Source organism: Zingiber officinale, chromosome 8A (assembly GCF_018446385.1).
Source record: "Zingiber officinale cultivar Zhangliang chromosome 8A, Zo_v1.1, whole genome shotgun sequence".
Lineage (NCBI taxonomy): Eukaryota > Viridiplantae > Streptophyta > Magnoliopsida > Zingiberales > Zingiberaceae > Zingiber > Zingiber officinale.
The window spans coordinates 70415479-70442663 of record NC_056000.1 but is presented as its reverse complement, the minus strand read 5'-3'; the positions used below and the strand labels follow the sequence as shown (position 1 = coordinate 70442663).

General features: G+C 39.7%; 4 protein-coding genes across 7 annotated transcripts; 3 read left to right on the top strand and 1 right to left on the bottom strand.

Annotated features, from left to right (window-relative positions):
* Window positions 1-5652: 5652 nt before the first annotated feature.
* On the top strand, window positions 5653-8013 carry LOC122009456 (protein ASPARTIC PROTEASE IN GUARD CELL 1-like). Of its 3 annotated transcripts, none has more exons than XR_006119575.1 (3): window positions 5653-7358; window positions 7521-7579; window positions 7711-8013. XR_006119575.1 is itself a non-coding variant. In XM_042565621.1 (2 exons), the coding sequence occupies exon 1, from the start codon at window positions 5824-5826 to the stop codon at window positions 7354-7356; it is 1533 nt and encodes a 510-aa protein (XP_042421555.1). In that variant the 5' UTR covers window positions 5653-5823; the 3' UTR covers window positions 7357-7358; window positions 7521-8013. The 3 variants fall into 3 exon arrangements, 1 of the variants encoding a protein (XP_042421555.1); XR_006119574.1 differs by having other exon boundaries at window positions 7646-8013; XM_042565621.1 differs by having other exon boundaries at window positions 7521-8013.
* A 2555-nt stretch (window positions 8014-10568) lies between these two features.
* LOC122009454 lies at window positions 10569-16511 on the top strand. 2 transcript variants are annotated; one of them, XM_042565618.1, is made up of 9 exons: window positions 10569-10873; window positions 10975-11218; window positions 11363-11532; window positions 11755-11897; window positions 12071-12248; window positions 12360-12933; window positions 13138-13250; window positions 15825-16068; window positions 16162-16511. In XM_042565618.1, the coding sequence occupies exons 1-9, from the start codon at window positions 10668-10670 to the stop codon at window positions 16384-16386; spliced, it is 2097 nt and encodes a 698-aa protein (XP_042421552.1). In that variant the 5' UTR covers window positions 10569-10667; the 3' UTR covers window positions 16387-16511. The 2 variants fall into 2 exon arrangements, with proteins under 2 accessions (XP_042421552.1, XP_042421553.1); XM_042565619.1 differs by having other exon boundaries at window positions 10732-10873; window positions 10995-11218.
* Window positions 16512-18856: 2345 nt separating this feature from the next.
* Window positions 18857-20262, bottom strand: LOC122009455 (heavy metal-associated isoprenylated plant protein 37-like). The gene is made up of 3 exons (XM_042565620.1): window positions 19958-20262; window positions 19806-19881; window positions 18857-19735 (listed from the first exon to the last, which is right to left on the bottom strand). The coding sequence occupies exons 1-3, from the start codon at window positions 19994-19996 to the stop codon at window positions 19026-19028; spliced, it is 825 nt and encodes a 274-aa protein (XP_042421554.1). The 5' UTR covers window positions 19997-20262; the 3' UTR covers window positions 18857-19025.
* Window positions 20263-24190: 3928 nt separating this feature from the next.
* Window positions 24191-26795, top strand: LOC122009453 (alpha-1,3-arabinosyltransferase XAT2-like). The gene is made up of 6 exons (XM_042565617.1): window positions 24191-24432; window positions 24518-24553; window positions 24646-24744; window positions 24886-24981; window positions 25099-25260; window positions 25402-26795. The coding sequence occupies exons 1-6, from the start codon at window positions 24297-24299 to the stop codon at window positions 26565-26567; spliced, it is 1695 nt and encodes a 564-aa protein (XP_042421551.1). The 5' UTR covers window positions 24191-24296; the 3' UTR covers window positions 26568-26795.
* The last annotated feature ends 390 nt before the right edge of the window (window positions 26796-27185 follow it).

Sequence of the window (27185 nt, the reverse complement as noted above, 5' to 3'; positions counted from 1 at the left end):
GCGGATTCCGGTCGCCGGCGTTTCCGAGCGCGCAGCGGCACATCATCGGCCGAACGACCCTCCACTTCAGCTTCACTCGCAGGTTCTATATTGCCCGTGGCCTCATCAGGAGGGGCAGGGGCGTCCGGGGCTTCTGGGACCGTTGGCGTCCCCTCACCTTCTTCGCCGGCCGGATCAGCCGGAGCAATGCCCCGTTCGGCGGCCTCCTGGCTCGTCACCGCCTCAATCCGAGCGGCCTTCAGTTTGAGCTTCTCGGTGGCTCTGGCCCGCCACATGACCTCAGCTGCAGAAGCAGAGAATAAATCAGTTAGAACAAAATAAAGGGGAAGATAGGGAAGCTTATTCATGCTACAAGGCAGATCGGCTGGTGTAGAAGACAAGCCGAATATATGCATTACTCCTGGGAGAAGCATCTTGTCAATGTGGTAGCGCTGACCGACTAGCTGTTCGGCTGCATGGAGATAGTCTGCGTCACCTCTAAACTTGCCGAGCTCCGGTTGCGCAGGCATAGCCGTCTGCCACTTGGTGCGGAAAGTGGGCCGCTCGGGAAAGCGTATATAGAAAAAATGCTCCTTCCAGTGTTTGTTGGAGCTCGGCATATTATCGAAAAGGACGAAGCCTATCCTAGATTGGAAAACAAAGGTGCCCCACTCGGCTTGCTTGGGATAGTAGAAGTAGTGGAAGATTTTTGGGGTTAAGGGAATGCCGTTCAGTTTGAACAAAACTACCACTCCGCTCAGCAACCTAATAGAATTAGGAACTACTTGGCCGAGCGGAATGCGGAAATAGTTGCAAACTTCTAAGAAAAACTTGTGAGGAGGAAAACGTAGTCCGGCCAGGAATTGATCCCGGAAGAAGACAACAGTGCCGGGCGGAGGATCGTTAGGCCGATCGGAAGGCGTGGCTAACACTATTTCGTGGTCGGTCGGTAGGTCATATACTCGAGTGAGGCGCATGGCGTCTTCCTCGTCGAACTGACTTTCCATGCTCGAGTACCAAAGACCCGGAGCACCGCCGGTTGACTGCGAGGTACTGGTCATGATCGAAAGGCCAGAATGCGGGATAGAAGAGGATGGTTCAAGCAATGGAAGAAAACCGGCTGAAAAGGATGATTAACAGAAAGAAGAATGCGTCTGAAGCAAGAAAAAGGCTCTTACAGGCGAGGAAGATGACCGGAAGAAGCCGTGTGGTCGTCGGAAAGTCTGAGAACAAAGTCGCCGGCGAGAGGGGGAATGACAGGAGTTTGGAAACGAAGAAGACGAAATGCGGCGGAAACGAAGTCAAGGGTCTTATATCGCCGCCCGGAAACAATCTCCACCGTCCGATCCAGGTCGTCGATATCGAGGTTGTCATCAGATCGTCCGTTTCAAACGACGGCTGTCCCATCGAAGGTGAGGAACCGCCATACTGACGACAAATGCAGCGCCACGTGTCAGCAGGTTACTAGCCGCATTTAATGACGCCCCTTACGTGAGGGGTAGTGTGGGAGAACAACGGACATCGATTCCCGAAAATACAAGGCATGGACAAAGTATCGCCGACGGACAGATATCGCCGCACGGATGAGCATCTTTATGCCCGGCGAGCGGCCTAAGGCAATGATCATTGTTCGACAGATCGGCAGTCCAGTCAGTCGGACTTTGCCTCCTTCGACTAGACTCGAGAGGAAGGCAAGTGATCCGGCGGTAAAAATCCGGAACCCCATAAGGAGTCAACGCTGAGGGGAGGTCAAAGGGTCCAGTGGCTCGCCGGAAAAGGGCGAGCCGACCGATAGGGACCAGGGGTCCGACGCTCAAATAAAGCAGTGCGTAATGACCGAGCGGAAGGAGGTGCCGCCCGGACGGCGCAAAGAATCAAGGCCGTCCGGACGACGTTCATCGCCCGCCCGGCGGGCCGGGCACCCCAGTCAGACGGTGGGTAAAAGACGGGGACATCTTCTGACAGCCGTCAAGTCGTATGGCTGTGCCATACTTCTAGTCTGACAACGGGTGGTCCTGCCGTCCCATCAAAGAACATGCTCGGACTATGGCAGCATGGTGTCAGGTAAGCTCTCTGACAAGTGCATACCGTGGTATGTGTTGCTGACACGTACGCACCTCGGTGGGCGTGCATCAGTTCCTTCTCCGTCCTATATAAAGAGGCTATTACTTCGCCAAAGGTACGCATAATACAAATTTGGCAGCCACTTTCTCCACCACTTACCTGACTTGAGCGTCGGAGGACCGTCGCCGGGGCACCCCTCCCGGCTCGGTTTTGTTGCAGGTTCGCCGGAGCACTCGAGGATCCAGCAGAGAGCGCCACGTGCCCAGCGTCTGCTGACTCTTGGTTCGGACAGGATCAATGATCAAGGGAGGATTAGAGAAGTTATGTCTCATATGATTATGGTGCATGAGTTACCATTTAATTTTGTTGAGTATGATTTGTTCAATGCCTTAATGAGAACGACTATTCCAAATTATCAAAGTATTTCGCGTGCAATAGCTAAAGCAGATTGTATAATGAGCTATGAGATGGAGAAAAAAAAGATCAAGTCCATGTTGAAAGATACAAATAGAGTTAGCATCACAACAGATTTATAGAGATCATGGCAGAAACTCAAATACATGGTTTTAACATATCATTTCATAGATTCTGATTGGAGATTGCAAAAGAGGATCTTAATTTTTTGTAATGTTCCACCTCCTCATACTGGAATTGTCTTACATGATGCTTTATATAAATGTTTGCAAGAATGAGGTATAGAAAGTAAAGTGTGGACAATCACTATTGATAATGCCTCTAACAATGATTCTGCAGTAAGAATTTTAAGAGAAAATCTTTTGTTCCAAAAGAAACTTCCTTTAAATGGACAACTATTTCATGTTAGATGTTGTGCTCATATTTTAAATATTTTAGTTCAATATGGATTATCTGAAATTCAAAGTATAATTGAAAATGTTCGAGAAAGTGTAAAACACATTTTAGCTTTTGAGGCATGCCTTCACATTTTTTCTGACATAACCAAACAATTGAGGTTATCATCAAAAAAGTTGATTTTGGATTGTTGCACTCGGTGGAATGTTACTTATGTCATGCTTGCCTCGGCTTTGGAGTTCAAAGATGTATTTCCTCGTTATCGACAAAGAGATTTTGATTATCAATATTTACCAAGCGAAGAGGATTGGGTTCGTGTTCAAGAAGTTGTTCATTTTTGGAGCTTCTTAATGAACTCACAAAAATCATCTCAGGTATCAATTTCAATTAGTTAAATATTTATTTTAATAGACTCATGTGAATGTTTTTATCTAGTTATTCTCTCAAATTATTTACAGCCCTAACCTCCACTTATTTATTTGATACTAAATCATCCAATTTCATATATATTACAGGTAGTGAATATCCTACTTCAAATCTATTTCTTCCTGAACTTTGGCAAGTGAAAGAGATACTAGATCAACAAATTTTAATTGGGAGTTTATTCATGAAAGCAATGACTATAAAGATGAAGACTAAATTTGATAAGTACTTGGGTCAATGCAATTTGGTAATCTCTATAGCTGTTATTTTAGATCCTAGGAACAAAATGAAGCTTATTGAGTTTGCTTTTCCTATAATTTATGAGCATGAAGTTAGTGCCAATCAAATTGTTTTAGTGAAGAATAATTTGTATGAGTTATACAATGAATATGTCACTGCACATGAAGAAAAAAAAATCCAACAAAAATCTCAATGGTGATGGTTTTGACCCCACTTCAAATGCAAATAATGAGAAAGGAAAAGCTATTGTGACAGGACGGTCAAAGTTTGATAATTTTATTAGAAATATTGATACTGTTCAACATGCCAAATCTGAATTAGACATCTATTTAGATGATGGTGTTTATATATGTCAAAATGATGAAACTCACTTTGATGCATTAGAGTGATGGAAAACAAATAATCTCAAATATCGAATTTTGTCAAAGATGGCTTGTGACATATTATCTATTCCCATTACTACTGTTGCTTCAGAATAAGCTTTTAGTGCTGGTGGTAGGGTGATCGATAATTATCGTGCTTCTTTAGGTGTTGAAATAGTTCAAGTTCTACTTTGTGGTGAGGATTGGTTTCGTCATCTTTATGGTATCAAAAGAAAGAAAAAGGTAATTCATTATTTATTTTTATGTTTTTTGTTTGTAATTTAGTATTTAACTTATGATATTTTAATTTTGAATAGGATCACAAGGAAGATGTGAAGGAGTACAATTTATCTTAGCCATTTTCATATGCTAAAGTAATGATTTTTGTTGGTATGTTTTTATTAAATTATTGATTCTTTAATATTGTTTGCTCACTTTGATGCTAACCCTTCTTGATGATCTTTATTTAGTATGCTAATATAAGTAATTGAACTAAATTCTATTAACTCCTTATACTTTGCCTCTCACTATGATATAAAATGACACTGCAATCTTAATTGTAGATTTTTTTTTATTTTCTTTTTAGGATGAGAAAGGCTGAAAGGGTTAAGGTGAGTGTTTGCCTCTTTGGTCTTTGAAGATGGGAAAGATGCATTCTGAAGACGCAGTAATTTAGTGATATTTTTGTAATAAAGTATGACTTCTTATTTTAAAGTTATGAATTAGAAGTTGGATACTCTATATAATTGTTTTGTGGTTTTGGTACCAAAGTTGTATTCTCATGTGGTTTATTTATTTGAGTTATGAATTATGGATACTATTTGCCTATTTGGTGCATTTTTAAAGTTTTTATAAATAATATTTTTTTATTATGATAATTAAAGAATATTTATCTTACCGATTTTTAATAATGAAGTTTATGACCAGCTTTTTTATGCTTATAAATAAACAAATAAGCTTTTATCAAACAAATACTTATAATTATTTTTTAAAACAAACAAGCAAGCTCGACTTAAAGCTTGGTAATGGCTAAACAAGTCGAGCTTGTTAATGCCTAAACAAGCCGAGCTTGTTTCGAATTCGAACCAAGCTCGATTCGAGCTTGTTTAAAAGCTCGATACCAGTCAAACGAGCCAAGCTCGATTCAAGCTCGAACCAAGTCCGATCTTAAAAAATATAAACCAAGCTAAGCTTGAACAATCATTTCAAAAGCTTGGTTAATTTTATACTCGGCCCGGCTCGATAATCTTATCAAACAACCCTGAATACTATAAATCTTAACTTGGCTCGGCTCGTTTACAGTTCAGTTCTACAGAGAATACCACTAAAAGAACCTTCCTTAACATCCTGTTTGGAAATAACTTAAGTCATGGAATTGAATTGAATTCCATTATGAATTGAATTCCATAAGGAATTGAATTCAATTCTCATGTTTGGAATGAATTGTAACTTAAGTTATGGAATTATTATGTTTTACCATTTTATCCTTCTCTCTTTTTTCTTTTCTTTTTTTACAAAGAAAAAGAATGAGGGCACAATGGACATAATATGGAGAATTGAATTCCCTATCTAAATCACACATAAAGAGGTGTGATTTACTTTTACCTTGTTTGATAGAATTGGAATTAAATTCCATATCAATTCTTAACTAAAAAATCATTCCAAAATATGATATTCAATTCCAATTCTAAAAGGAATTGAATTCCATATCATTCCAAACAGACCATAAGTGAAGGCCATTACAATGATTTGGCCGGGCCATTAACCATGGTGATTAACGGCCCATGATGCGCCTTTCTAAAACCCTTCCTCCTTCCCCGAAGGCTTCCTGCAACTGACGCCGGTACGGTGAAGTTACCCCCCTTTTTTCTTCAGCTGCTTTAAGGTACCTCGGCGGTTCTTTTTTCTTCTATCTTCCGCTCCCGGCCGTTGCTGTGCCGCTATCATGGCGGAGGACGATGCCATTGCTCACCGGCTGCTTTTCCTGCTCATGCTTTTCGTGCTGTCGACGGCCCCGGTGGTGTGCCGTCACCATTCGCGGCGGAGCACCGGATCTCCCGGAACCACCACTCTCGACGTCTCCGCCGGCCTCGCCCAAGCGCTCCGCGCCGTCTCGTTCGTTCCCACCGCCCATTTGTCAACGCATAACCTCTCCGCGGCGGGGGAGGCTATCTCAATCTCACTCCACTCCCGCGATTTTCTCCCTTCCTCCGGTGGCCACCGCCATGCCGACTACAGAGAACTCACACTCGCTCGCCTCCGCCGAGACGCCGCCCGTGTCCGTGCCATCACCGCCCGCGCGGCCCTCGCGGTTGGCGGCGTCGCGGCCGCCGATCTGAAGCCAGTGGCGGAAGAGAAGTTTCTGCAGAGCACCGCGGCGGAGACGATCGAGGGACCTGTCGTTTCCGGAACTAGCCAAGGCAGCGGCGAGTACTTCTCTCGGGTGAGCCTCGGCAGTCCGGCGAGACCGCTGTACATGGTACTCGACACTGGGAGCGATGTGAGTTGGATCCAGTGCCTCCCCTGCGAGGACTGCTACCAGCAGTCCGACCCCGTGTACGACGCCTCCGCCTCCTCCTCCTCCGCCCCTATTTCCTGCGATTCCTCCCAGTGTCGCGCCCTCGAAGTCTCCGCCTGCCGGAATTCCACTCCCACCGGCGATGGGAGTTGTCTTTACCAGGTCAGTTACGGAGACGGATCGTATACGGTGGGGGAATTCATCACCGAGACGCTGACTCTAGGGGGTTCGGAGCCGGTTTCCGGCGTCGCCGTCGGCTGCGGCCATGACAATGAGGGCCTCTTTGTCGGCGCGGCCGGGCTGCTCGCCCTGGGCGGCGGGCCACTTTCCTTCCCCTCCCAGATCTCGGCTCGCTCCTTCTCCTATTGCCTAGTGGACCGCGACTCCCCAGGCTCCTCCACCCTCGACCTCAGCACCGACGCCGCGTCTCCCTCCAGCGGCGCGTTCGCCGTGACCGCGCCGCTTATCCGCAACCGCCAGCTCGAGACCTACTACTACGTCGGCCTGAGCGGGATCAGCGTCGGCGGGCAGATGCTCTCCATCCCGCCGTCCACCTTCGCGGTGGACGACCGCGGCGCCGGCGGAGTGATCATCGACTCCGGCACAGCCATCACCCGGCTGCCGAGCTCCGCCTACGAGTCTCTGCGGGAAGCATTCCGAGCCGGAACCTCCTCGCTCCCGCCCGCATCCGCCTTCTCGCTGTTCGACACCTGCTTCGACCTCTCCTCCCGGACGAGCGTGCAGGTCCCGACGGTGGGCTTCCACTTCCCTGGCAACCGGGAGCTCTCGCTGCCGGCGAAAAACTACCTAATCCCGGTCGACGGCGCCGGCACCTACTGCCTAGCCTTCGCGCCGACCTCCGCGCCGCTGTCCATCATCGGCAACGTGCAGCAGCAGGGGACACGTGTCGGTTTCGATCTCAACAACTACTCGGTTGGCTTCACCGCTAACAAATGCTGAGAGTAAGTACTAGTAAACACCTCCAACCACGTTGTTTACTTTGACAGCAAACAACGACGGCCAGAAAGGGCCAAAACCGCCAGCCTGTCCGACCTTTCATCTTCCTTCCCCTGCGCTACCAAACAATAAACCACTCACATTTTGCCGGATGTTTACTTCGACAGCCGAAGACCGAAGGCCTGGCGCCCACTCGGTGAAGCAGCACGAAACGAGGGCAAAGACGGTAAGTAAAAAAAAAATGCAATTATTAATATTTTGCAATTAGATTTTATTAATTAAATGCACGTAGTTTGTGTGTATCGGAATGCCTGGACGGTGGTTTGGCTGTTGCATATTAATATTGGCCGGTGAAAGAATTAATCGCGGGGCGAGGGTTTGGTGGGGAGTTTAATGTAGGCATTTAATGGATCTGCTGTAGCTCGTTTAACTGGGCGCAGCGTTTGCAGCCAATGGACTTAAATTAATTATAGGCTATTTAATTTAGGAGTTTGTAAATTAAATAGAATGGAAAGTGGAAACGTAGTTGTGGGGATGGCTGTTGATGATTGTTCTTGGTCGTTGGGGGCCCACTCACATGGATAAACAGACTGTGTGGATCATGTCGTGGCCCGTGACCACTTTGATTTCTTTGTCGAAATCTTTGCTTTGCTCTGTCTAGTATTTTGCATATAAATTTTATAATATCTTTGCTATAAATATCTGATTGTGAGGGCTGATCTGCCGCGCGCGCGTCCGCGCCGGAGGGGCACGCCACGTGCGTGGCAGCGTCCATGCCGGAGTGGCGAGCAGCAGATAATATCTTTGCCATATGGTTGATAAAATTAAATAATATAATTTAAGATTTTTAATACTATTAATGATTTTTTTTTCAAATGTACTTAATCAATTTTTTATATTGATTCAGAAAAAATTATTTATTTTTATTTTAATTTATGGTTGAAATGGGTGAGAAATGTATTTTAAAAAAAAATCCAGAAATTTTCTAAATCTGCATGGGCCTTCAATAAAATATTAAAAAATAATAAAATTTAACTTATTATCAAATCACACATCGTATTTTTGTATTTATCAAATTATACATATCTTTTTAAAAATACCCCTCTTTTTATAAATGCAAAAATGAATTAGTTTTATAAAATTTTAAAAATATTATTTTTATCTTTTGAAAAACAATAATTATTTTTTAATATCTCATAAAGGATAAAAATTAGGATGGAATTAAAATTTGAAAGCTTGATTATGCTCATGAGCGTCTCAAGAATAATAATGGCCTTAATTTGGATTGAATATGATACGTATTATAATTTATTAACGGTATATTAGAACTCATGCACCTTTAACCTTGATTTCACATCCTAAATATGCTATTTTGACTTTTAAAAATTTATACAATTTTAAGTAAATTTGACACAAATTAATTATTGGACATAGACTTATCATTATATTCATTCATCAAAAGCACCAATATATTTATGGCACTCTCTTGACTTTAAAATTTAAAAATTTAGAAACATTATTAATGAGTTTGAGTCAAAATTCATTAACAATATTAGAAACATTCGAATTAATTCCAATTAGAAACAATGCACTCTTAAGTACCTTTAGTTTCACAACTTAGATATCATGCCATGCATTTTTAAAATTTAAATAATTTTAAATAATAATTTTGACACAAAATCACTTTTGGACTTGAACATACCATATTCATTCAACAATAACACAAATATATTCATAAAACTCTCATTACTATGAACATATCATAAATTTTAAACTCTAGACACTTCAGGATTATAAGTGAGTTTTGATCAAAATTTATTAATAATTTTAGGAACGTCATAATCAAATTCAAATAACTAACTACAATAAAACCAATAATTTTGACACAAAATCATATATGAACTCAGATATATTATATTCACTCAATTATAATATCAATGTGTTTTTGAAACTCTTTTGATTTGAACATGTCAAAAAAATTTAAAATATGGACATGGTACAACACCAAAACTCATTGATTGTTGTACAAACTACAAATTCTGACATTTTAAACACATGAGACTCAAGAGGCTACACGTAGATGAGATTCAAGAGGCTACTATACGAGTGTATTAAATCCTAATTTGAGTTAATTTAGATGTGATTAAGATTATTAGTAAGTTTTAGTTAAAATTTACTAATACAACTAGTGTAATGTTAAATTTTAAAATTTTGAAGATCATTAGACTCAGGAGAGTCCTAATATGATGTGTCTAAGTCCAACAACGAATTTATATCAAATTTATTTAAAGTTGTATAAATTTCAAAAACACAAAATAACTTATTTAGGGTATGAAATCAAGGTTAGATAACATGATGAGACTAAGGGAATTTCTAAAGTATATATATTGATTCTGATTTGAGATGATTTGGATGTATCTAAGTCTATTAAAAAATTATGATTATATCATATTAAACCCAAATCAGACAATTATATAACCATAATTTTAAATCTTGATTCCATCTCATATTTAATGATTTTTTTAAAATAGTTTTTTTTAAATAAAGAGAAATAATGTTGGTAAAATCCTATAAAATTGATTTATTTTTTAAGATTCTAATTATATTTTTATTTAAGTTGATGATAGGCGAGCTGATAAAGGGAGGGAGAAGTATTTTAAAAGAGAGATATGTAATTTAATAAATATAAGGATGATGCATGATTTTAAAAAGTTACATAAGTGATTCAAAAAAAATATCAAAAAAGAATTATTATTATTATTAATTAATTAATATCAGCTATTCAATTTAAGTTTATTAGTCAGGTTCTATGAAAATTTTTCATAATCATCCAAATAAATAAAAAAAAACAGGTTAACATCTATTAAAAAAATTCGTTAGTTAAAGTTGAGACTCGTGTTTGATATTAGGTTTGGCCTTTGGCAAAAAAAAAAGAAGGAATTATTATTATTTTTCTAAATCTGCAGTTGCAACTCGCAACTAAGCCGTCATACGCACGCACCATTGTGAGTTTGTTCGTGGCCGCTAAGTTTCGCAATTCTTGTCTTAGCAGAGGATATAGTAAACTGTAACGAACACCATGATTAATACACGTGTCAACAAAATATTGGCCAACTAGGACTTCAATTACTATTTAAATTTAGATTTGTTGACGCTTTTGTCCTTTTTAAGCAAAAAAAAAAAAAAAAAAAAAAAAAAAAAAGGACGTCATTTGGTTGGCGAGATTAATTGTGATGCTGATTTAGGAACGCGAGGGTTTTCGTAGGAGTAGATCGAGAGGGGACGAGGCGAAGAGAAGGCGAGGAGAAGCAGCGATGGCTATGACTCTGATGATGAGCAAGACGAGGGATCTGCTCGAAGATCTGGTAAAGGACTCCTCCTGGGCGCTCTCCCGCCGCACCTCTTTCCACAGCGACGACGACGAGTTCGGTGACTTCTCCCGCTCCCCCTCCGGCCACCGGACCGACTACATCGCCGCGCTGTCTCCCATCGCTAATCTCGTCGTTGCTCGATGCTCCCTGTACTGCATTGAACCTCTCCCTCTCCCTTCTTCTCCTCTCCTTTTTACGATGCTTTTATGCAATTTCTTCGCAAAGTTTTACTCTTTCTTTGAATTTTCAGAATTCTGGGTGTTTCTGTAGAGGATCTTCAGCGTAGCTTCGATGAAGAGGCGCCTGAGACCGTGAAGGTCGCTGCTCATTACGCGAGAAATTTGATCGAGTACTGTTGCTTCAGAACGATCGAACTGTCCTCTCAAGTTGCAGGGCATCTATCTGATAAGAGTTTTCGTCGCCTTACCTTTGATATGATGCTGGCCTGGGATTCTCCTTCTGTGGCAACACCTCCTGCTTCGCCGCTAGCTAAGGTAGCAACTCAGATGTTATCTCTTTAATTTCTTATTATGGAAACTCTAGACAAATGCGATTGGTTACTCAAAATCTTACCTCGCAATTAGTAAAGAGGGAGTTTGTTTTTGTTGGGAGTTCATCGTCATGGGACCTATTTGCAGGTTGATAAGGACAGAACAGTTGGGGTGGATGCCTTTTCCCGGATAGCACCTGCGATCCCCTCAATTGCAGATGTGGTGAGCTGTTCAAATCTTTTCAATGTTCTTACTGCATCAACTGGAAGGAGACTTTCATTTGCTAACTACGAGAAGTACTTGAGCACTCTAAACAGGTATGTATATCACTTCATATGCAATTCAAGTCATTGCGATTACTTGGAGAAACTCATAACTCGAATGGTAGTGGTATTTTGCTTAGGCAAAAGAATGATACAAGTTATGCTGTATTTAGATGTTTATCTTCTAAGCATAATTGTTTCTCCATCATTTTATGCACTGTGCTTAATGAATTTGCAAATTTAATCTCTAAAATAGAAAGTTTCTCTGGTGTACAGAGCAATAAAGAAAATGAAGACTCAGTCGGAATCTTCGTTCCTCGCAGACCTCCGATTCCATAGAGGAGAAAGGATTCTTGATATGGATGGAACTCTGACCACCCAACCTGTCCTTGAGCATCTAGGAATTTCTACATGGCCTGGTGGGTTTATATACTTTTATTCTTTGTTTTAGTGAGTAAAGGAACAAACAAAGTAATTTCTTTAACTAGCCCTCAGGGTAAATGATTTATACATCTACTTGGTCATCTATATTTATCTAGTAGAGAGAGATTTATTTTATTTGGCAATTTATGAAAAATTCTGTTTACTACAGGACGATTGACACTGACGGATCATGCTCTCTACTTTGAAGCTTTAAAAGTTGTGACTTATGATAAGCCGAAGATATATGACCTTGCCGATGATCTAAAACAGTCCATCAAGCCTGAATTGACTGGTCCTTGGGGTTCTCGCCTTTTTGACAAGGCAGTCATGTACAAATCCACAGCACTGTAAGCTGTCACACTACATTAAGTTGCAGTACCTTTTATGGGATCCTATTATACTGTTATTTTTTATCATGCCCTCGATTATGCTTTAACATGAGGTCTTCAATTTTGTAGATCAGAACCTGTGTTTATGGAGTTTCCTGAACTTAAAGGTCATTCTCGTCGTGATTATTGGCTAGCAATTATGCAAGAAGTTCTTTACGTGCATAGGTTTATTAGAAAATTTCAGATAGAGGGTGTGCAGAAGGAAGAGACGCTTTCAAGGGCTGTCATGGGCATTATGAGATTGCAGACTCTTCTAGAGTTGGTTCCTTCTGAGGTGATTAGGTATGAGTCACTTTTGACATTCAACTTGTGTGATCAGCTTCCTGGAGGTGATCGTATACTGGAAGCACTGGCAAGTATGATGGCATCAAAAGGGTCAGAACACACTAATAGATCCACTTCTGGGACTGGAAGCCCAAGTTACTCTGTTTCTGCTATGGGCATCTTGTCAAACTTAGGGGTTGTGTCACCAGTCTTGACTGGTGAACGACTTTGTATTGGAAAATTAATTGTAGGGGAAATGACACCCTTGGAAAAGGCAGTTACAGAGTGTGCAACTAATTTCAAGAAGATAGAACAAGCACAAGCTGCAGTTGGCGTGGTTAAAGTAGATGGGCTTGATACCAATTTGGCTCTAATGAAGGTATTTTATCTGGTGATATCACTCCTTATATATTTTCCTTTTTTCAAATTCAAACTTAGTTAAAACCTTTAGAGTCTTGACACTAGAAAAGGCTAGTTAAGCTGTTATAAGTAGCTTGGGAATAATTGAAACTGACAATTTTCTCTGCCACAGTTCTGACCTTCTTTACCATTGGTTCACTTTATTTCATGTTAAACCTTGCAGGAATTGCTACACCCGTTTTCTCAAATTGGAAATTTCCTCATGTCTGTGGCAAATTGGGACAATCCTGTCAAGTCATCTGTATTTTGTTGCACATCTTTTTATGTTATTCTTAGGTTCGTCTCGATATATTCTCTTTGTTCTAAAAGTAGTGCATCATTACTTTAATCCATTCTTGATTAACTGTTCTTTTGAGTATTAGTTAGTTTTTATAATGCCTTTATGCAATCTTTCTTTTGTGTCAACTCCAACTGCTTTGGATTTTATATTAGCACCATGACATCAAGTGGATGAATCCATCGCTTGAACACTTTATAGCTGGAAAGTTTAACTACTTCCTCTGGCATTTATGAATATACATTAGAATACTAATTATGTGTGGCACCTATCTTAGTGATGAGCGCAATTGTAGGAGTATTTTTCTTGGTTAATCTTGTGAATTTGTACTCCAATGGTTTTCTCGAGTATTAGGCAAGTTCAATTAAGGTGGTGTTTGATTTAGAAGTTTAGGAATGAGGAAATGGATTCATTCCCAAACCTTGTGTTTGGTTGATGGGAATGGAATCAAGATTTTGGAATGAAACCTAAAAATTTGGGTATGGATGAAACCCCTCCCCTCCCTTGGGTTTTGATGGAATGAGAATGAAAATTAAGTTTTGGACGAAAATACCCTTAGTATATTTGTTCAATTATTCTTTCATTTCACTCTCTCTCCTTATTCTCTCTTATCATACTTTCTCTCTCCTCATTTTATCATCACATTTTCTCTCTCAACATACTTTCTCTCTCCTTATTTTCTCTCATCACATATTCTCTACCATTTTTTCTTAGTATTCTCTCTCATCACACACTTTCTCTCATTATTTTCTCTCTCTTCATTTCCTTCTCATTTTTCATCATACTTTCTCTCTCCTCAATCTCTCTTACCATACTCTCTCTCCATATTTTATCTCATCATACTTTCTCTCTCTTCATTCTCTTTCATCACACACTTTTTTCTCATTCTCTCTCATCACACATTCTCTACCATTTTCTCTCTGTATTCTCTCTCATCACACTCTTTCTCTCATTATTTTTTCTCTCTTCATTCTCTTCTCATTTTTCATCATACTTTCTCTCTCATCATATTTTCTCTCTCCTCAATCTCTCTTACCATACTCTCTCTCCATATTTTCTCTCATCATACTTTCTCTCTCTTCATTCTCTTCCATCACACTCTCTCTCCTCATTTTCTCCCATCACACTTTCCCTCTCTTCATTTTTCCCATCACACTTTCCCTCTCATCACATTTTCTCTCCTCAATCTCTCATCACACTTTATCTCTCTTCATTTTTCCCATTACTCTTTCTCTCTCAACACACTATCTCTCTCATCATACTTTTTCTTTTCTCAATCTCTCCTATCATGCTCTTTCTCCTCATTTTCTCTCATCACACTTTCTCTCTCTTCATTTTTTTCCATCACACTTTCTCTCTCATCATCCTCTTTCATGATATGTTTATCTCACATTCAACTTTATCTTCCATCTAATTTTCTCATATTTTCCTCTAAGGGTAAAAAAATAAATTTAAGTTCATTCGGATTGAAAATATTCAACTAACCAAATATTATTTTTATGAATGATACTCAAGCTCATACCCATTCCCATTCCACAATACTATGATACCCATTCCCATTCCGATTCCTAGGAGAGAACCAAACGCCACCTAAACCATTCTTTCAGTATTAACTGTGTATGTAATTCAAAAAAAAGTCTCAAATCCTGGAAGTGCAGTGATGAAGGAATCTTTTTTATGCTTAGCTGCACACATTTTTAGAACCTTGTGTACACTCTTGATTAACTGAATATCTTTAGTTGATACTTGAGAATTTTATTATGTTGATGTAGCTTGTCTTAGATTGATCTATTAGTATCATGTAGTGTATGATAGTAGGAATGACAATGGTTGGATTCAGGTCGGATTTCATATCCACTATCCTCATACCCATCGGGGATCGGATTCCATCCCTATACCTATTTGAGGATCCGATATTTTTTATACTAATAATTTTCTTCTTTTTATCCAGCTATCATCATTCAACAAAAGCATATTAGAATTAACATCATATTAAAAATATATATATATAATTTAAAAAAATAGACTAAACATTTATATAACATACTGCTAATTTAATCATATTCAATAAAAATAGATTAAACATGAACTATTTGGGTTTTAGGAAAAGAAAATTTTCTTATATATATATATATAAAATCGGGTATGAAGGTAATCCCTCCATACCTGCCTCCATTCGGGTTGGATATTGCATCCTCCATCGGATTCGGAGGAAATTGTCATCCCGTAATGATACTTGTGCTTATTTATTTATATATTTATATTACCCTGAAGATGAATAGAACTTGATACTAGGAGACTCGATTGATTTGTTAAATTTAAGGTGAATGGAAAATAACTTAAAATGACATGGAATACCAGTAAACTATAAGGTTCATTAATATATTTTTCCATTCATCCAACAAGTTCGCATTATTTATCAATAATGTTACACACAAGGAGGTTTTGTTATGAACAACAGTGTTTCTAGTGATGTCAGTCATATTGTGCTGAAAAGGGGGTTCTGTTATTTTTTGCTGCTTCTATTGGTATGTTTTGGATTAATCGACAGAGTTATGTTTGATCTACTGCAGGGGGTGGCTTGGTTATGGACTTGTTGCACTTCTTCTCTTTGTTGCAATGTTTATACTGCTAACTCGACTTATCAATCAAGGAAGACCAGTTGATCAGGTCAAGGTGATTGCTCCTCCATCTATGAATACAATGGAACAGCTCCTCGCAGTTCAAAATGCAATTTCTCAAGTTGAAGAGCTTGTTAAGAATGGGAATATTGTTCTCCTTAAATTACGGTCACTGTTGTTTGCTGTTCCTTCACAGGTGTTTTTTTTTAACTTCTAATTTCCCTTTTACTGGCTATTTGAATGTCTATGTTATTTCAACTTCTTTTAACATGTATGCCATGTTTTACAGGCTACTATTAACAGTGCTTTATTGGCACTCGTTGTGATGGCTCTGGCTGTGACCTTTTTACCGGCTAAGTGGATATTTTTCTTGATGTTTCTGGAGATATTCACAATGCATTCCCCACCGAGAAGGGAAGCTACAGAGCGAGCAGCTAGGAGATTAAGAGAGTGGTGGTTCAGCATACCAGCAGCTCCTGTTCTTGTTGAAAGGAATAATGAAGAGGGGATGTAAATATGTATGTGATCTCTAAACTGTCCATATAAATAAGTTGGTACTATTCCAGCAGAAGAGAAAATGTAACTGGCTGTTGAAACAATTACTTCTCTGGTGCTAGTTCACTAAAAAGATAGACTTTAGATGCGATATATCTTTAATCTATCTGCAAAAGTATCTCTGAATTGGCATAGAACCCTTCGTGTTCCTTGTTGATCTCAAGGAAGTGAACACAGAATGCACATGGAGCAGGTATTCAGTTAGGTAGGCTTTTATTGTTCCACATGTACATTATGTTCATGTTATTTGGCTCAAAACTCAGCAGGCATTGCAGAGGAGCAAAAGATGCGGTCAACAATAACTTTCTGAGTCCCAGAGGAAGGTCTGGAGAAACCATGTAATAGATCAGGTACCGATCGTCTGCCTTTCTCTACTTTAGTCTGAGACCTTTCTCTTCTGATTGCATGCTTGTGTCTTGCTTTCATGTTTTACAAAGAATGAATCCGACATGCGTCTTTATCGACAGTCGGTGCTCCAGGGTATGTAAATCCGAAGGCTGCATATGTAGAATACACTTGAAATTAAAAGTTATACTTTGAGACTCGAAACACTGTTAAGTGCTAAAACCAACACCAACAGGACAAAGGCAGATCATTAGACAAGTGATCATAAAGAGTGTAGTGTCAAGCTTTAACTTTCCACAATGTACCGCCAAGGAAGCAACAGATGAAGCTTCCTTGGAGCAATGCTCTCCTGGTGCTCACATGGCACATTGTCTCGTTGTAGCATGCCATCAGTTTGACATCATTTGAAGCATCTAACTGATGCTTGTTATCATTGCAACCACAACATGGTTTTTCTTGAATTCTTTGCAGTCCTTTTCAAATTCAAGAATTAATTTCTGCAACTCATTTAAGAGCATGATTGAATGGATGTTCTTTACTGTCACATCATCACATGTGCTTTTAATTTTTTTTTCATGGATATACAATAAAAAAAAAACAAAGTAGATTATGTTAATCAAATTACATGTGGTCTCTTATTTTTCTCTTTAACAATGTATCAGCTATTAGATATATCATGGGCAAAAATTTTTGAATCATCAAGAAAGGTGGTGTTCGTCTTTCACTTTTTTTTTTACAAAAGAAAAACACCACCCCACCCACCCTTGTAAAATTACACAACCACCCTCAAGTATAGTGTTTTGATTTATTTTGGTTTTTGATAGGCCAGTTTTTAATTGTAGCCGCTATGAAATTATAACAGTGGACTTGATCTGTTCATCAAATATTGCATCATAACAAGTACGATTTCATAGTTGCTACAATACAAATTTATCTTGTTCAACTATATTCATATTGCAATAGTTACGAAATTATAGCTATTATAACTATGGTAGTAATTATGAAACTATAATTGCTATAAATGTTGTAGCAACTATGAACTATAACTATTACAATGTGGATTTGTCATGAGTGACTTGTTTAAGATTTAATATGTGTGACAAAAGATAATAATATTGAATAGTATACTTGAGGGTAACTATATCATTTTACATAGACTAGTGGGGTGACCCCCTCTTTAATTAAAAGTGAAAAAAGAGTCTTTTAATTTTTGCCAATATATTATTGATTTATATTCGAAGAAATTGGCTATGCATTAGCTTGTTATGGAGCATTATGAAATGGAGTAGCTATAAAATTATAGCTATTATAACTATGGTAGTAAATATGAAATTATAATTACTATAAATATTGTAGCAGCTATGAATCGTAACTATTATAATGCGGATTTGTGATGAGTGACCTAGATAATAATATCGAATAGTATATTTGAGGGTAATTATATCATTTTACATAGACTAGTGGGGTGGAACCCTTTTTGATTAAGTGTATATTATTGATTTATATTCGGAGAAATTGGCTATGGATCATCACGTTATGGAGCATTCTGAAATGGATCATCTCCGCAGAGCTTGCTCTGTCTTTTTCTCGAGGGTAAATACGACTTATCATTAACTCGAATTGAATAGGCTGTTTCATTCACTACCATCATCCCTTCTTATTTAACTTGCAGCAACCAGTGCTTGTATTAATGGTGGATAGCACGTGCATGTCGACAACTGCCCCTCTGTCTCCCACGTGCAGCTGTAACTTCCAAGCAGGAAAGTTAGTCAGCAACTGAGCTAACACGCTCCCTTCCTCTCCGTGCTGGAACGGTAAGCTAATTAATCGAGCCTGCTATGGAGCATTCTTAATATTCCTAGCCACGGGGTGCTGGGTTAGAGGGTGATTACTATAATAAGATAAGGGTATGGATACATACTCTCAAGGAAAAAAAAAATTTCTGTCACTCAATGATCGGACTATAAGCTAACCTGATTATCTTCCTCACATCACCAGCAATATCTTTTACTATAATTGAACAGTAAACCAAGTTGACTTTGCCACACGAACTAATAAATATTTAGTTTCTGAACAACTGCACATGGGATGCTCGCCATTAGGGCTGCATTCATTTATTTCTCTTATCGAACTTCTAAAACCACACAAAATGCTCAATAATTAGCTTCTCATGCTACACATCCACACTGCCAAATTCTGATTTCATCATCAGTTATGATATCACTCAACTCTCTAGTAAATATGCTTCTTCTACTACATGATGACACAGCCTCTGGTGTTCTCATCACTGAACAAGTGAGTTACATAGTCATTGTAAGGCTGGTTGCTTTGGTAGTAATAGGGACTGGGGTAGTAGCCAGTGTAGGGAGCCACCTGAGGTGACCTCAGATACATCATCTGAGGCTGCTGCTGCTGCATGTTGTGGCTCCTCGCCATTGCCGGAAGGTGATGAGCTTGACCATGGTAGTTCACTGGCATCGGCACCTGGCTCTGCAGCCCGAAGCCGCTGCCTGCGACATTGCCATTGACATTAGCATTGCCATTCATCATTCTTTGAAAAGCTGCCATGGTTGCATTATTGTTGGCGTCTCCATTTCCCCCCTTCTTTGCAGTATGGTTGTTGCTCCCCTGCTTCAGGATTTTGTCGAGCATGCGCATGTTGTCTTCTTTTTCATCATCCGAGTCTTCTTCGTCATCAGAGCTGTAGGAAGGGAGCGGCTTGTGCTGGACTTTGTTCTGCTGCTGCTGTTGCTTTCCCTGCTGCTCCTTGCTCTTCTTGCCGCCGCCGGGCTTTTGTTGCTTGTTATTGCTGTTGTTCTTGGCCTGGTTGCTGGGTTTATCATCAGGCCACGCCTCTGCGTGCTTCCCTGCTATCGTCAGCTTCTTGATCAGAGTCAACGAGTCCACGTTTGCCTGCACAGTCACCTTCTGCTTCTCCACATCTACTTCCACCGAGAACACTCCTGCAAATCGTCTATTTTAGCCATATTTATAGAAATTAGAGCACATAAATCAAAGAGGAAAACGAAGAACCCTGGATTCTGTGGAGAAGCTTCTTGACTTTGATCTTACATCCGTCACAGTGAATGTTCACCTTCAACACATGCGTCTGCGAGAATCAACAGTGCGTCTGTTTCATCTCTTCTCATAAACACAAACCTTAAAGAAAAAGACAGAAAGTGAACCTTGAGTTTTAGAACCTCAAACTGCTCTTCTTTCCCCATTCCTGCTCGCTGTTATTAGTGCTCTCTCTGCAGCTCTGAAACCCTAAAATGTGTTTCCAATTGGAGCCGCGCGAAAGTTCAGACCAGCTTCTATATGTCCTTGGCAACTTTACCTCGCTTATTTATTATATATTCCTGTTGTCGGAGCTCACATGGCACATGGTTGGGCACTTGGGCTGCATCTTTGTGCTGTTGAATAAATATGCAAAATCTCTGTTTTTTTTTAATTCCGTTCTTCTAATTGATTAATTTTAGCGGTCGTTCAATTTTACACTAAGATAAATGGAGAAATATTGATAGAGACTCATGGCCAATATTTATCATGTCATTGGAAAAAAATTTCTTATAATACGATGCAATTTATGTCTAATTATTGTTTAAGAATCTAACAACTGCACCTACAGTAGAATATGCAAAATCCTCTCTCCAGTTAGACATTGTGACAAAAGGTGAAATGCTCGTCCTCAGTACCTCCGTCGTACCCGACCCAAGTTCATCACGAGAAAGGTAAATCACTGCATCCGAGCGAGCATGTGACGGACAGAGTATAATATGAGGATAGGAAATTTATTCCCCAGCTGTCTCGAGAATCGACCTTGCGATCTCATTGTGGCAACATCCGTCACATATCAACTCGGATGACCCGCGGGGTCCTCTCTCCAGTTAGACATGAATGATAAAGTGAAAAAGGATGAGTATTTATTACTGGTCTATGATGGTGAAGGAGGGTTAGTCTTTTCAGGATGATCTAATGATTAGCACATAAAATATTATCATCATGAGATCTAGGTTCGAATATCAATATAACTGAGATAAATATTTTTTTTATATACTAATTATTATTCTAAATATTAGTAGTTATTCATGATTTATCTCTTCATATTAATTGAGATAAATTGATGAAGATGCTCAGGATAAGTATAGTCATCATTTTACCACTATGTTCTGATGATGATGGTGCGAAAGAACAGAGGATTGACAATCTTTCTAATGTAAATTGAAAATTTTAAAATACAATAAAACAAATTGGTAAAAAATTAATTAATTCTGTCAATTGTCGAATTAAGCGATTTTTCTATTGATGCACATCAATTCGTTGGACAGTCAATCAGAAAACAAGATTTTATTTTTTTTAAACCATAAGTATTTGACCATAGAATATTGAATTTGAGGAAGTGCTGATTTTGAAGAGTGCGTTGGAAATCCTTTATTATAATTGATCTTATCCGAGTGTTGAGTCGACGGACGCTGAGGACATGACACGCTTCGCTATCTTTGGCCGGCGATGAATATCTCCGATGGACCTGCAAAGAAGCCGAGTCAGGAGGAATTTTCCGACGACGGTCCTCCGACGCTCAAGTCAGGCAACGAGAAATGAGAGAGGCAGCGTAACTGTGGCTACAGTGAGGATTACGCATACCTTCATCGACGTCTGGGGGTCTTTATATAGGACCCTGGGGAGGTGCGGACACGCTTCTCGATGCATGCACGCTTCTCCAAACATACCTTAACGAGCCAATGTCAGAAAAATACCCCTGACGTCATTCCGTAATCGTCCGAGCATATCCCGGATGTGACGGTGGAAGCTTCCACCGTATGATCCTGTGTACGACTCGGCCGCCAACCCTGCTGCCTGTCAAGGCCTCTTGCGCCTCCTGTCTGTTCCAGGGTCGAGCGGTTCGGCCGCTCAGCAGACATATCACTTCTGCCCCGGTTGTAGGTATCGGTCCGACTGGGAGGACTCCTAGTCATATGCTCGGATGAGATTGCTCCTGCCTGTCTTTGTTGCCTTGTGCCCCGGCTGAACGGACAGCCCGTTCGGCCATGAAACCTTTTTACTTTGAGCATCGGAAACCCGACCCCTAGTCGGGTTGTCTTTCATTCGGCTCGGGGGATTCCCGGCCGGTCGGCCTTCTCAGTCCGGTCGGTCGGATCTCAGGGTTGAATCTCTTGACCTTTGACCTTCACGTGTCGTTGACCTTCCGTCAACGAAGGTCTCCCGTCCTTACCACCGGATCAATAATTATTCATGTCTTAAATATATTTTGATGTCCGAAAGTTAGATAGATGGGCTCCTGTGTAATGATATTCCATTTAATCAATTTTTAAATTTTAAAATGAACCGAATAAATTAAAATAATTGTTTTTTTAAATGAATTTTTGAAAAAACCAAAAAAAACTTTCAAATTGGATTAATTCGATTTAACTTATCTTGCTCAACCCTAACTGTTTTTTTTTTTTTAAATTTTTTATGATGAAATTTGATGGTGGTTCTTCTTGTGAAGATCGAAAGAGGCCAAATGGTCGAAAAAGCTGAGGAGAAAGGCCGTCGTTTTCTTACTGCTGCTGCATTCAGGCCCTGCGCTAGCTTTTTGAGTTTGGCATTGCTCGCAATTCGTGGAAGCTTTTTCCTAAAAAGTGATTAGATATTTTTTTTTATTTAGTCAGCCGGAAGATATAGTTAGATACGTCGAATTTCAATTTTAAAATCTCATATGATAATATCTTATTTTTTAACCATCACATGTTTAAAAAAGACACATATAATAAGTTTACTAAAATGAATTTGATTAATTAGTGGATGCACATGGGCAACTCATGGACAGCCATCAGCCATGGAATAATGATTGATGAGATGAGTTAACCTTTGAGCACTGCATTTCTTAAAACGTTATAAATAGGGAAATAATTAAGTGCACGTGGATATAAACAAAAAATAACATACTTGTTTAGAAAGCTGAATAGGTTTAGCTTCGTGGAATATTATTTTTTTACCAGATATTTAAATCTTTCGAACCAAACACTCCCTTATTTTTGTATCGATGAACTTAAGGTAAACCTGAGGTATTTACGAAGTTATCATCTTAGTTACCTTTTAAGATACTCCTATACATTCTAGAAGAGGAAAAAAAAAACCAAGGGACATTTAATTAAACATAGTGACCCTTTGCACGGGGAGATCCTCAAGTGCCTCCGTCAATTTATCCGAGTGTGGGAAAGATTTTTTCTCTCAATTTTATCGAGATTCGAATTCTTATCCTATGATAATAAATCTATCCGCTACTAATCAATTTAACCTTATCCGAGGGCCCTATTTTTTTTTAACATAGATAGACCTTATACACAAGGTCAAGGGGTTCATTTGATTGAGCTCTAATTTGGGCTCCCAAAGTTGGAAGCTTAGAGTTTGGGTTGTTGTGTTGCCTAATTGGGCTCTCCTTTAGGCCTATTCATTTGTCTTGTTATGAAGCCCAATTAGCAAATCAGACAGAGTGAAAAGGTCAAACTAGTCGGGTTTAAGGGTGATGATTCGGTCAATTGATTTGAGTAGGTTCCTATTAGACTAATAAATAGATCAGATAATTTGAGTCAGATAACCAAATTGGACGAGCTAAACGAATAACATGGGTTGAGAGGTTCAATTCGGTTGAGTGAATCAGTTGATCTCCGTATGGTTTTGGTAGATTACTCATGTAATTCAAACCTCACAGGGTTAAATTCACCAAAAAAGAAGTTACGAGGGGTAAAACAAAAATTCCTATTATTATTATTATTATTAAAATTAAAATGATGAAGCACGACCTGTCAACCGTACAAAAGTCTAGGACCTTTTAGTAAATATCGACCCACAAGAAAGATGCCAGCTAATCGTGACGTGACCGTCCATGACTTCCGGATCCATATGCAAAATTCTCACCAACCATCCTTCATAGATTCGGAAAGAATCTACGAACCCTGTTACCTGTTACCATTAGTGGAGCGGATTTACATACTGTACTCAAATTGGCAGTTAAAAATTTATCAAAATTGGGGGAAAAAATATTGACTTCCTGCAGCTGCAGGTTGCCGTAGGGAAGTAATCAAGATGAAAATGATAGATACTAAACGTGAAATAATTGCCTATTGGTCCTTGACTTTGTCAAATTTGATTTTAAAATATATCTTTTAAAATATTGCTAAGTCATCAGATCCCAACGTACTAAATATTAATTAAAAATTTTTAAATTGAATTTAAAATTATTTTTAGAATTATTATTTTATTTATGCAACAACCAGATGACGTGGCAAATTACCAACTCCATATAATATTGGCCACTATTTGTCGCCATGTTAGCTACTGGTGTTAATAGAAATATTAGGAATTCATGGTGCAAAGTGAAAATGTCCGATTACCTAACCCGGTACCTGCGGTGTCAAAGTAAACAAACAGCTCGCCTTCTCGTCAGTTCTGCTGCTTCTCTTCCAGGGCAAGCTCCAGCTTCAGGAGGAGGAGGAAGATCGGAGGCGGAGGAAGCTGGCGATGGGTTCCAAATTGAGGCTGGTTCGTAGCACGAACCAGTCGCGGCGCTTCCGGTTCTTGTTACTCATCGTCGGATGCTTCATCGTCACCGTGACCTTCTTGGTCGTCTCTAAGCCTCAAGCGCTTGTTTCCAATCGTAAGCTTATTCCTTCCCCCAGCTCCTCGATTTGTGCCCGATCTACTCCTAAAACTTCGATCTTGACCATTCCTCGCTGCCGCAGTCGGGTTCGGGACGTCGGCGTCGACATCGCCGCCAGGTCGGCTACAAATCTCATCTTCGATCCTCATCCAGAACTTGATTTCCCGATTGAAATTTCGAATTTCTGATTTCCGCGATCTCGATCTACAGTTGCAGATGGGGTTAGTAGCGACGACGATGGAGTAAATGGGGCCGATTCAGCTGCTGTGAGAAGGGAAGAAGAGGATGACGAAAGAGGCCATGAATCAGGTAATCTACTTCTACTTTGAATCAATTTTGTTGAAAAGGGATTCTTTCACTTGGATCTAGTCCATTTAGGGTTTTGAGATAGCAGGTAGACAGTAGATTTCCTTCGTGATTACTACATTTTTTGGCCCTCTCATGGTGCAGAGAGTAATAATGAGAAAGAGGAGAATCTCTCAGGGGAGAAGAACATCGTTGTAGATGCAAATCCAAAGGAAGAAGTCCATGAGCATGAATTAACAGGTTTCAAGCTCATATTTCATCTGATTTAGGGATTTCATCATTGAAGATTATATATTTTTATTGAATAATCTGTAAGCTGATGGATCGGATGAGAAAGTTTGGTGAACTTATTTGCAGAGAGCAGAACCGAAAGTGAGGAACATAGCGCGAAATCTGACGATCCTGGATCGAGTCAAGATGATGCACCTGGTAGACTGACACTTCCTACAGTTTCCAATTATAGCATTGGTGATCATACTCAACCAGAGAGTAACACCCCAATTGTGTCTGAGAAATTAGGTCAGTCGTTCATTGTGGAAACTAGAATCTTATAATTCGATGGCTCGATACTTGGACATTTATTTTCGTCGATAGAGCTTTCATCATCACATTGATACGAGTTATGAGTTCTTGAGTCTTTTATATAATGTGGGGATGCAGGTGAACAGATCCAGACTCCTGAAAGAAAGCCATTGTGTGATAATTCAGACCGACGAGCAGACATTTGTGAAATGAATGGGGACATTAGGATTCACGGAAGCACTTCATCCGTCTTATTTGTGGAATCATTGAAGATAGAACAAAGTGAAGCTTGGCAAATCCATCCTTATGCTCGCAAGGGTGATCAAGCTTGCTTCAATGAAGTTCGAGAACTCATGGTCAAGGCAAGTAATGAAGCGCCTCAATGCACCACCAATTATGATGTCCCGAGCATAGTTTTCTCCATTGGTGGGTACGCTGGCAATCTCTTCCATGACTTTGCAGATCTGCTCGTTCCACTCTTCTTGACCGCTCGTCAATTCAACGGCGAGGTCCAATTTGTTGTTACCAACCTGAAAAGCTGGTGGATCACCAAGTTTAATCCAGTGCTTCAAAAACTCTCCAAGTATCCGGTAATCAACTTTGACCTGGGCAATGATGTCCATTGCTTTAAGCAGGCGATCGTCGGTCTTCGTGCTCACAATGAGTTCCAAATTGACCCAGCAAGGGCTCCTAATGGCTACACCATGGTTGACTTTGCAAAGTTTATGAGGAGTGCCTTCTCGGTGGGTAGAGAAACAGTACCCAACATCGAAGATCTATCTGCTCGAAAGCCACGACTGCTCATCATTTCACGGAAACAATCAAGGATATTCACAAACATAAATGAAATTGTGGCAACGGCTGAGGAAATGGGATACGAGGTGGTGGTGAATGAGGCAGATGTGTCATCGGGAATATCTCAGTTTGCAGAAATTGTGAATTCTTGCGACGTGATGGTGGGGGTATACGGATCTGGTCTCACTAATTCGGTATTCCTCCCACAAAATGCAACATTGATTCAGGTGGTGCCATGGGGTGGATTGGAGTGGATGGCCAGTAACAGTTACGGCGAGCCGGCCAAGCAAATGGGCCTCAACTATGTGCAATACAGTGTTGGCATTGAAGAGAGCTCTCTGCTGGAGCAGTACCCGAAAGACCATGCCGTATTCACCGACCCTGCATCGATCCACATTCGCGGGTTTCAGGAGATGAGATCCACCTTCTTGGAGAAGCAGAATGTGAAGCTCGACATCAACAAGTTCAGAGATGTGCTGTGGAAGACACTTGAGCAACTAATCCAGTAGCTGATCGGATTATCAGCTTTAGAATTCATTGTTTTGGTAGGTCAGGGTATGATCGACCTGGTCGAGGGACACATCTGAGACTGGGCACTTGTCTTCTTCTTGGTTGAATTGTATCTTTTCTATTCTTGTTTTCATTCCACTTGGTTGGAGTTGAACCATGTATACATAACCTCAGATTATATTTAAGACATGGAAAACAAACATCTATCTTTGGAGCTGTGCCATTCATGAGGTTACCATGTTATTTCTGATAAAGTTATGTGGTCCATGATCTCCACTTTGTGATCCATGTTGTGGATCAGGATTTAACATGGATCAGGATTTCCACAAATCATAGGACATGGTAGTTTCTTTTCAACCAACTATGGTATGAGCTTATATAAAAAATGTGTAATGAAATTAAATAACATGTATAACATGAATTTTGTAAATTTCTATGGAGTTAAATAATTTAAGCATAATGAAATTAATTCTTGTAAGCATCACATTGAATATTATATTTGCTATTGTTTATTTTTTCTTGTATAATATATTATTTATTTAATTTATACATGCAATGTTTAATTAAATAATATGAGCACATTCTAAATTAAATATATTGCTTGAGGCTTTATGCAA